General features: G+C 45.7%; 1 protein-coding gene across 1 annotated transcript in view; it reads left to right on the forward strand.

The window, feature by feature from the left end:
• The window catches only part of cacng3b (calcium channel, voltage-dependent, gamma subunit 3b), a 40,699-nt gene extending 30,219 nt beyond the window's left edge, over nt 1-10,480 (forward strand). The window contains exons 3-4 of the mRNA XM_048246945.1: nt 5,828-5,968; nt 7,575-10,480. Coding sequence (XP_048102902.1) covers nt 5,828-5,968; nt 7,575-8,095 — 662 coding nt within the window. The 3' untranslated portion in view covers nt 8,096-10,480. The remainder of the gene's footprint in view (nt 1-5,827; nt 5,969-7,574) is intronic.
• The last annotated feature ends 1,107 nt before the right edge of the window (nt 10,481-11,587 follow it).

Here is an 11,587-nt window from a genome sequence, read left to right on the forward strand (position 1 = left end):
CACCAGGCTCCTGTACTCCTCCTCCTGCCCATTCCTGATACACTCCACAATTGCAGTATCGTCAGAAAGCAGATTGTAGCAATGTCGTGTAATGCCAGTAGAGTGGGGTGCTGCTGAACTCACCACACACACTAAAGAAGGGAACCCTCAAAACACTTCTCTTGAAAAAGGGGCAAGGCACCCCATGTGTGAGAGTATGGATGTGTCTACAGTATGTTGGAATAGCATTGTTTTGTATTGTTGCTATGTGTGTTCCAGGGCTCAATGTTAACTTTTAAAAGTAGTTGCCAGCTTTGCCAGCTTGACGACCAGGCATGAGGTTTTGGTTGCCAAAGCCAACCAAATCTGGTTGCCACTTGTAACAATTTGGTAGCCAATGGCAACCCGGCATCCATTAATGTCGAGCCCTGGTGTGATTCATTTTCATCCTATTGCATGTGTCTGTTCATGCACGTTGTGTGTGACTGAGTGTTTGTACTGTTTGTGTTTCTGTTTGTATGTGTCAAGTCAAGTCAAGTCACTTTATTTATATAGCAAATTTAAAAACAACTGGAGTTGACCCAAAATGCCTTACAAATGAGCAAAATAAATGTAAAAAAAAATAGATCAAAGGAACAAATATGTAGAGGGATTATGTGAATAAATACATACACAAATGAGTACAAGTAAAGATACAATAAGCAAATAAAATAAGTGTAAAATGTAGATAAAATGGAGGGCAAATCAGAACAAGACGAGATGAGAGGGGGTGAACTTGACAAGAAACCAAAGTGCAGCCTCAAACTGAGCTAAGGCAAAATATTTATACTGTCAACAGTAAGGCAAGATGTGTGGCAGTAGACTATTTTAAAGCCTAATGGTAGTCACAGAAAAGGCCTGGATTGTTCCAGTTAGCTCATAGTTCCCTTTTAGCTATAGGTTAGCTATAGGCTAACTGGAATAACCCTCTTCTAGTGAATTATGCCAAGCTAGGCTAACAGTGTCAGACTGGGTTACTGCACGCACAGAGAAGAGAAGAATATATGTCCTCTTATCTAACTCAGGGGTAAATGGCAAATAAGATAATTTACCAATAAGTTGACGTGCTCCCATAAAGCTGGAAGGGACGACCCCATTTGTGAAAGAGCTATGAACTATGGGCAAACTAAGTGGGCAGATTATGGCAAACACATCTATGACAAGACATGATGTAGTGACGTCTGAGGGGCAGCACCTGAGAAGCCACCTCAGAGAGCTGGGAGGGGGACACTGGTGTGACCCTCTGGGGATGGCAGACCGAGGGATACATCTCTGGGAGATCCAAAAACTGGAGATGAGATGTTGGTTCTCATGGTGTCAACTTTACAAATGAAGAAATGGAAATAGTTCTCACAGGTTTCAGTTGTGCAAGCGAGTAGCGGCAACAGCAGCAGGATTGAATCGTTTTAAAAAGTACTCTGGGTCTGTGGCCATTTTTCTTAATGAGTTTGGCATAATGTGCTGCTTTAGCCATCTTATCCTCAGTGTTGATAAAGCCTTAAGACCTAAAGTTTATCCTTCTTCCATTTGTGTGTGTGTGTGTGTGTTTATGTCTCCCTGTTTTTCTGTCAGCGTGATTGTATTTGAGAGCACAGAGCCCACAGCGAGGCCGCGCACTACAGGCAAAGAGGGAACATAAACACTACGGGGACAGATTCAGCCCGTCAGCAAAGCTTCAGCGGGACTTTGCCAAACATCCAGTCGACATGGGACTGCCGTCATGTAAACAATAAACTGCAAAGGCAGGCTCCTGCCAATAACGCTTTTAAAAAACAGGAGCCCCTTCGAAACACATCGCCTGGGGAAATAGGTCTAGCTCGGAGAGCCGCCATTTGAGGAGTCACTCACGCGCACACACATACAGACACACACACACAAAATGCACACACACACACACACACACACACACACACAACACACATACAGACACACACACACAAAATGCACACACACACACACACACACACACACACACACACACACAAAAGGTCTTCCCACAAAGATCCCGGGGCGAGCCAATGAAAGTGAGGGAGAGAGAGAAGAGACGTTTGACATTCTGCCAATGGCGGACAAGGTTACCCACTGACCAGCATTTAATCTTGCCCGAAGGGCTGTTTTAGCGAGGCTTGTCGAAAGCACTTCCACCGCGTGTTACAGCTCTGGCTTGTCAAGTACAGTGGACTGTAGATATGTATCACGAGCATGAATATTTAGGGGCAGTGGCCCCGGTGAGCAGAGCTGGACTGAGGTGGACTTTGATTTTGACAGAGAAACCGAACTCTGACCTGGAATGTTTTCCAGGTCAGAGGCGACTCACCTACTGAAACTACCTAATGAAAGCGCTGCATTCATTCTCTCTTTCCTTCTTTCTCTCTCTCTCTCTCTCACACACACACTCCCTTGCTTTATCCCTCTCTCTCTCATTCTCTCTCTCTTCTCTGAACCCCTTACACAGAAAATATCTCTCTTTCTCTCAGTCTCTCTCTCTCTCTCACGCAGCCAGGCAGCAACAGAGAATACAGTTTTGTTAAGCCTAGTGAGTTAAGTTTAGCTGAAGTCTTTTTTCTGTGCCGACAGTACTCGGCGACCTCGAGAAACGGAGATCTACAGTATGTGAAAACTTGCCGGATTTCTCTTTTAAACACTTCTGTCTCTCCATCTTTCTGTTGTTCTTACTTTGTCTCTGTTTGTTCTCTCTTAGTTTTTCTTTTAGAGTCTTTCTCTCAATCTCTCTCTCTCTCTCTCTCCTGCTTGAAACCTTTCCTATGCTTGCTCTGTGGTCATTGCTGAGGCTTCATTAGCCTGACACTGAAGACTATCCATTGTCCTAATACCACTCCTACCCAGTGGAGCCTGCTGTGGAACAGATGTGGCCCTCAGCTGGCCCTGATCTGGGTGGAATCTGTTCCTGCCTCAGCAGCCATGTAGGTCAGCCTAGTGACTGTAGAATGCATGGATAGCGTATGCTCAGTCTCAAGTGAAGGAACTAAAAAAAAAAAAAACGAGGTTTAAGACTCTGACTCTATTCTTGCCAACATGGCCAACCAATTTTGTCTTCATGTTTTCAGAACACAAGTACAAGGTTAAACATGATATCTACAGGCACTGGCTCAGCATTCATGTTCAATCTGACATGTTGTTGGCAGTTCGCTCCCCCTCCCCCACACAGTGCCCACTGCGCATATACCATGTCCATGGAAGGGTTGGGGGAAGGTACCGCGCCAAGACTGTTTACCACCAGTTTCCACCTACTGATACATCACGAGGACATCTCTGGGACAATGGTTGACTAGGCTCAACAAAACTGTATTCTCTAATGGGTGACCATTACAGTAATTAGTATTAGTATTAGCTGCCCCCGTGTATTAACCTCATAGCTGAAGAAATGTTGCAAAATCAATGTATGAACCGCGGCTAATAGTTGGGAAATTAGGGCCATATGTCCATACGCTACAATGAGGCCTTGTTTCTGGACCTTGATGCATTCCCTGCCTTGTGAGTGTGTTGCCCTGTGCTCCAGCTCTTGGGGATGGAAGCAGGAGGCAAATTGGTTGATGGAGGAAAGTTTAGTCTCCTCCCTGTGGGCAGCAATATATTAATGAGGTGAGTCAGTGGAGACTGCTTATCCTCTGAAGAGCCTGACGAATAAAAGAGAAGAAAGGATGAAGAGAGAGGGAGGGAGGGAGGGAAGGAGAGAGAGAGGGGGGCAAATCAATTTGGGGTGAAGGACAAATGAAGTTTGAACAGGAGGACGTGGAGATCATTATTGCAGCCGCACCTCTCGTGTCTCCCGCGGGTGTTCGTCCCTGATAAGCGCGTTATTCTGAATGACGTAGGACAGCATGGAGAACGGAGCCAATGTTTGCTAAACAGCGTCTGGTCCGTGCTCACATTAAAGCCCAACTTAGTCACGTGTGGGAACTGCGGATTTTGCCATTTGTTTGTTGATTTATTTATTTATTTATTTTTTTGGGGGGTTGTTGGAAGGGTGCTTTCTCCTCTGTATGAACAGACAGGAACAGCAAAGCCCCGCATTATGCTCCCAGAATTAGACTCCTGAGCCCCTGGAGAGTCTTGTGGTCGTCGGAGACTTGAATGAAGAGGGATAAAGTTGAAGGCCCCACAAACAGGCAAGCTCTGCTCAACAGCTCTTGAGTAAGGCTCCTAAACTCCCACAAAAACAGTTCCAGGGTGTTTTCATCTCACTCTCTCTCTCTCTCTCTCTCTCTCTCTCTCTCTCTCTCTCTCTCTATCTCTCTCCCAACTCCATTGCCATTGATAAAAAAAATAAACTGGTTTTCAACTGACTAGCCGCGGCAAAAGTAACTTTTAAATTATAATAGTGTGGTAGATGAAAATATACTGTTCTTCAGAAAGATTCAAAAGAACATTAGACATTTCTGGAGGATTTTAGCAACCAGCAATAACTTTCAGAAGAGCTGTGTGTCTGTCTGTTTGTGTGCACATGTGTGTGTGTGTAGTGTGTATTCTTTGGGTATGTGTGTGTTGCACATTTTTTGAGCCAGTGTGTCTTTGGCTCTTCTTGACAAATCCAGGCATCCATGTCTCCAGGCTCCCTCCCTCCTCCTTGACTTCCATCTTTGACCAAGGCGCTCAGGCAGTGGTCAGACAGCCACGAGAGGCCCCATATGTGGCCGCCTCGCGCTAATTTTCTGCTCCAGAACCATCTGAGGGCAACAAGAGAGAAAAGTGTAAAGTGCTTTTGTTTTGTTTTTTCTCTCTCTCCCTCTCTTTGCCTGTGCTGTCGGACAGATGCTGTGTGTTTGTGTGTGTGTGTGTGTGTGTGTGTGTGTGTGTGTGTGTGTGTGTGTGTGTTTGCAGCACTCAGTCAGTAGCTGAGGCTTGAAGCTTTTAGCATGCAGCAGTGAGAGCCTGAAAGAGAGGAGTTTTTTCTGCAGAGCCCCCCCATCATCAGAAGCCTCGGTGGAACGGGAGGAAGGGACTCCAAATGTCTCCTCATTAGTGCCAGCGATTGGGTCTGATCAACGGCAAACACTACAGAAGGGGGGATTGCGGACATGTCCGTCCTCCTTAATCGCGTGCCAAACCCATTGACATGACAGTATCTGGCGGAGGGAAAAAAATCTCTGCTGAGTCACTCATAGCAACTGGCATCGACTCCGCAAAACATGCCAAACAGGAAGGAGATGGGTCTGATCGTTGCTCGTTCTCTAGTCACTAGTCAAAATTGCCCTGTTGCCAGAAGTATTACAGAGCGATTTCGAGTAAGATGTCAAGGGTGTTCATTTAAGTGTGTTTTCTGTATAGTTTGAGTGTGATTTGAGAGTGAGATGTACAGAATAAGTCGGATATGATGGGATCAAGTTTTAAATATTAAAGTAATACGGTGTTAATATGCAGTTGGGCGTTTCTGCAGATACTTAGCTACTCTAACTTACGGAATATGTACAAACAGCAAAGGCCGCAACAATCACACTTTTGCTGTCCTTAAAAACAGGGGTTGCTGGCAGGGTTGTTTTGGGCTTACTGTGGCTCTGCCTGTGCTGGAATGAAGCACACTTGAGGAAGCCAAACAAATCAAACATCCAAATTTAATAAACCATGAACCACAAAGGTAATGCTAAGGTCTGTCTTCAACAAATAATGCAATACACATGGAGTCTTTCAGCTGATGCTACTTCATACACATAAATATGCAAAAAGCATATTTAATACACCTTTAGACCAAAGTCAGGTCAGGCACAGTCAAGACAAGCCTATTTGAGAATCTGGCCCAGGTTGTGTCATGTTCTGATGTGTGTGGTGTTGTGGTGATGTGTTTTCTCAGGCGCCGTGCGAGCCTCCAGTATCTTCCCCATCATGAGTGTGGGTCTACTCTTCATGGGCGGTCTGTGTGTGGCCGCCAGTGAGTTCTACCGCAGTCGCCACAACGTCATCCTCAGCGCCGGGATCTTCTTTGTCTCTGCAGGTAAGAGCCCCACACACCTATATACTTGTACAGTACACCGCAATAAAGGAAACGGAGGTACACATAGGCGTGTGCCAACACACACACACACACACACACACACACACACACACTCACAGACCCACATACACACACATGGATGTATACACAGACATGGATACACACAGACACACACTCGAACACATGCACACATGCTATGTACATACACACTCTTAAAACGAATGTGTTGGAAACAACACAAAGTGTGTTGTCCCTATCTAGACATAGAGATGTATTAAAAACAACAAGTTGTGTTATTTTCAACACATAAGAGAGCATAAACACGCACACACACACACAAACACACACACACACACACACACACACTCACACACACACACACACACACACACACACACAAAACACACACACACACACACACACACACACACACACATCCCTGAATGAGTTATGCTGAAATATCACAAGTTTCTGTATGTTACTTTAGAACAAACCTTGAAATCGCCTCAGAGGCTGCACTGTGTTGCACGTTGGCACGCCTGAGTACATTCTCTCCCTGACCTGTGTTCAGGTGGATGCCTATCAGCGCGCAGAGCCCAAGGGGGAGGGATTAGCACAGAACAGGTTGTAATGTAATAACCCTTCCCCATAGGCTCAGCTGATCATGTTGACTACACAGATTACAGCAAATGATTGACATCACGAACCCAGAGAGCCAGAGAGAGAAATAAACAAACAGGTAAACAAACACAAAGCCTCCGTGGCTTTCTGGCCCCTGCTGGTGGCATATTTCGACCAGTGATTTGGCAGCCAGAAGAGGGGAACCGCTAATAGAGCCCACAGTGTTTCAATATTTGCCGATGAACATGTTAGCAGCGCGGTGCAAACACATTTGCTTGCTAGCGAGGCGCATGTGTGTTGAGACTGGAGTGTGTGTCGGATCAATTAGTGGTTCCCCTGTCTGTGTGTGACGTTGCCCTGTTGCATAAACCCACACAAACACCACACACACACACACACACACAGTAAAAGACAATCAGGGTGCTTATGAAAACAGTTTGTCCCGTCTGTTCTGTTTTGGTCTTTCAATGGCATTTTGGTGATTATTCTCCGCCAGTTGTGGGGGAAAGATAGGAGCTAATTAAAATATCCTAATTGTTCTTATTTTCTTTGTTCCACATGGATGATAAGTGGTGCATTCTGGTGTAATGATTCGGAATGATGGGCCTCAGCTGCAAGTCGTAACTGCTCTTTCTCTCTCCCCTCACTTTCTCTTTTTCTTTCCTCCTTTCCTTCTCTTCCTCCCTTCTCTCTTTCCTTTTCTTCCCCTTGCTTTTCCTCTATATCATCTTTCTCCTCTCTCTCTCTTTTCTTCCACCCCTCTCTCTCCTTCCCCTTGTTTCTTTTTTAAATTTTGTCTGTTTGCCCTCTTGTTTTTTTTTCTATCACTTCATTCCTCTTCTCTCCTTTCCTTTCTGTCCCCTTTTTCTTTCTCTTTTCCCTAATGCTCTGTTCTTTTCTCCCTTACTTCCTCTCTCCTCCTGTTCTCCTCCCCTCCTCTTTTCTCCTCTCCCCATCCCTCCATCCCAACTGGGAATGAACCCAGGCCTGAGCAACATCATCGGGATCATCGTCTACATCTCGGCGAACTCGGGCGACCCTGGCCAGAGCGACTCCAAGAAGAGTGGCTACTCGTACGGCTGGTCCTTCTACTTCGGCGCGCTCTCCTTCATCATGGCCGAGATGGTGGGCGTGCTGGCCGTGCACATGTTCATCGAGAAGCACCGTAAGCTGCGCGCCAAGTCCCGCACCGAGCTCATCAAGAAGTCGTCGGCGTCGGCGTTCGGCCGCATCCCCAGCTACCGTTACCGCTTCCGTCGCCGCTCCAGCTGCCGCAGCAGCGAGCCGGCCTCGCGCGACGCCTCGCCCATCGGCAAGGGCGGCTACACGGGACCCGCCGCCGCCGACATCTCCATGTACACGCTGTCGCGGGACCCCAGCAAGTCGGCCATGGGCGCACTGCTCAACTCCGAGAGGGAGTTCCTGCAGCAGCAGGCGGCCGCCGCGCACAACTCCAACTCCAAGGACTTTAAAGATGCCGCCAACAGGAGGACCACCCCTGTTTGAAACGAGTGAGAAAGAGGAAGAGAAAGAGAGAGAGAGAGAGAGAGAGAGAGAGAGAGAGAGAGAGAGAAATAGACAGAGAGAGAGAGAGACAGTGAGAAAGAGAGTGTGTGTGTGTTCGAGAAAGAGACCAGCATAAAAACCATATAGGTTAATAAGGGTTAGTCTGAGCGCTATAAAATGCATTCAGACTCATTCATCTGAGTTGGTTCCAAAGGCCTATACCCTAACAGCAGCCAAAGGGAAGGCCACTAGAGGTGGACAGGGCTGCTACCCTCTTTCTGTAACACTCTATTTAAATATAGATGGTAAATGTTAGATCATTGGTGCTTCCTTTTTATTCAGTCTCTTTTTCAGCCACCCTTTCATTTTATTCTGTTTTTTCTTCTTCTCCTTCTCTCTCTCTCTCTTTCCTCCACCTGTAGTCAAATTCAAAACACATCCTTCCCTCCCCAAGGGCTACTTGGATGGAACAAAGTCTTCTCCCCCTCCTTTTTTGTCTCACGTTGTCAAAGTAGCTCTGATGTTTCTCTCGTTTTGTTTTGGATTTCAGATATTGTATATTGTACGTGGTGGCTTGGGTTATTTCATAGAGAGATGCACAAACCTGCTGGGGCCTCCTCCTCAGGGGTGGGGATGGGGGGAGGGCGGAGGCTAACGTCTGAGTTCATCCCCTCCCCACCCCCGCTGCGCCTTACGGGACAGTTCAATAGCTCTTTTTTTGGCTGGGGAATGGTACACCTCTCGCTCCTAGTAATTGTACGCAGCAGTGACAAAATAAACAGAAAGAAAGACAGACAGACAGACAGACAGAAAAAAGGAGAGAAAGAAAGAAAGAAAGAAAGATAAATAAATAAAATAACACTAGTTGGTTTCTATCGCCTCTGTCTCCAAGGGACAGGCCGGTGTTTTGAGAAATTCCAACCCCAGCCCAAGAATCACTGTGTTCTGCCATCACCCATCGCTATCCTCCCAAAGCCCTGGCACCAGTTCGGCTGGCGCGCCACTCTTCCCAGTTTTCCATGCCATCCCCACCGGGGGTGTTTGGGGTTTGCAGCCTCCACTATCCCTTCATTCTCTCTTCTCTTCGCTGCAGAGAAGAGACATTGTGTCGGCCATTTTATTCATCGTGAAAAGTAGCTCTCACTGTGCGACCTCTGACAGCAAAGCCCATTGGCAAGACACCAAAAATGTGCGGGGAGAAAAGTTTTACCAATGGAGTCCCTGAAATTGTATCAAATATTTACACGAGCAAAAAGAAAGAAAAGAAAAACTCCCAAGAATTGAAGCTGAGCCAAGAGTCAACACTTCATTTATCAGAGATCTAGAGTATGCAGGAACAAGATGTATTAGCCTATGGAACAATCCGGGATGCGTCCAGGCTTCTCTGTCATGGAGTGACATACACTGGACGTGTCGTTGATCTGACTTGACTGAAGCTCTTTTTTAAGCTCTCCAGGGTTCACTACACAATGTGTGTTAGCTAAACCACTGTGTCTTTTATTCTGTTAATTTGTACTCATATGCATTGCAGTGTGACCATCCTCCAGTCACCTTCCTTTTTAAAGCATCTTCCTTATTTTCAAAAAAAAAGAAGAACAGGCAATGATGCTGCCCAATTCCAAGCTTGTAATTAGGTTCCTTGTAATTTATGACGCAATATTTATGATGAAGCATTTGTTGTGGGATTCAGGTTTTGGGTCAATTTAAATTATCTAACTGTTCCTAGAGATGATTATTATCGTTAAGTTGTTAGAGAAAGTCGTGTTTGTTGGTGATGCGTTCACCCATTTAGTAGTTGAATCAGTTTTTTATCTCCAATGGTAACAGAACTGGGGTGACGGGTGGATGGGTGTTTTTGAAAAAAAAAAGTGGGAAAAAAAATCTACCAGAGGGGTATTAACTCACTTCAAAGGCCGTTATCAGGGGAGGTAGTCTGCACTGTGGGGTCGTTTCTGAGCATTTACTGTAATTTGCCAAAACTAGACACTACAAAACTGTTTTCTAGCATATTCTTTGTGTAGGGCAGAGAGGATTATATGTGTCCTCCATGGGTGCTCTGCTTAAACTCACAGCCATAGAAACTAACTGTGGGGGGGATCTGATCCTTCGTCCAGAGAGAGAAAGAGAGAGAGAGAGAGAGAGCAATGTTTGTTAGCATCATGTGAACAGAGTCTGAACTGGACCGATTGGACTTTCATGTCTTTCATGTTCCGAAGCCTGACGGAGACTGTTCAACCAGAGGGAGGTTCTTGTGTCTCCCAAGTTTCCCCTTATCCTTGTTCCCTAAAACAACACAATGATTTATATTCTATATCAAGTTAATAAACAACTTTGCAGAATTAAATACACTTAATCAGAGTAATAAAGGCATTGTAAAATCTTTAACCACTGCTCAGTTCATGCCAGTATGCCATGTACCGCTACAGAATTAGCCATAAGCTTTTTGTATTCTTTTAAATGTGAATAGAAAACAATGGTAATTACTGTAGCGCTTTTAGGTTGCTAGGTCAGTATCATAACTCCAAGGGCTTCATCATTTATGAACAAAATACATAACCATTCAAGGGCTTTTTAATTAGCTATGATGTACAGCAACATATTATGAGAGTGAAAGTATATTTGCCCGAGAAAATATTTTAAATAGCAAAAAAAAAAAAAAAATCCCTCTTCACATAGTTTTATTCATGTATGCAGAAGATAGGCTTCATCATGACACGTGCATAAATTAATACTACCACATCGTTTTTGCTGCCCCATCAGTAGAGTATTCCCTCACCTGTCCCTCACCTGTGCAGCTGCAGCGGCCAAATGAAGCCATACTCATTCAGTGGGGTCGCCATCTTCCTGTGGAACACTCATGCTTGCGTTCATCCGTATCTCCTGTGAGGTGAAGGCGACCGTGCCTGTCATTGAGATACACCCACGGTTGCCATGCATGTCACCCTCCATTGGCTTTTCAGAACTCTTTCTGTTGCTTCCTGTTCTTCTCATGGGTCCAACGCACACTCTGAATCAAGCGGAATGTCTTATTCATGAGACATGCCCATACACAGGTGCATTTTTTTCTTCTTCTTTCATTGGTGAAAACACTGTAAATGTTTCTTTGTTTTTTGGTTTGTTTATTTGTTTGTTTGTTTTTTCGGTTGTCTGGTGGACATGTGTTGTTTTTTGGAGTCGTGTTCTGAAGAAGTGGAGCGCGTTTGAAATGACTTCCCGTCAGGGAGGCATTCATCTGCATCGGATCAGGCGCTCTCCCTTCCTGACTGCATTCAGAGTGCCCAGTGCCTGAGCCCAGTGTCCTTCCCGGAGTGCCCCAGTGCCCCCCACCAGAGATGGGCACCTAGCACCCATTCCCTGACCCAAAACCCAACACCTAAACACACACACACACACCGCGCACACACACACACACACACACACACACACACACACACACACACACACACACACACACACACACAGACACCAACCATCACTGCTTTAACAGGACTG

This window comes from Alosa alosa, chromosome 6 (assembly GCF_017589495.1).
Source record: "Alosa alosa isolate M-15738 ecotype Scorff River chromosome 6, AALO_Geno_1.1, whole genome shotgun sequence".
Lineage (NCBI taxonomy): Eukaryota > Metazoa > Chordata > Actinopteri > Clupeiformes > Clupeidae > Alosa > Alosa alosa.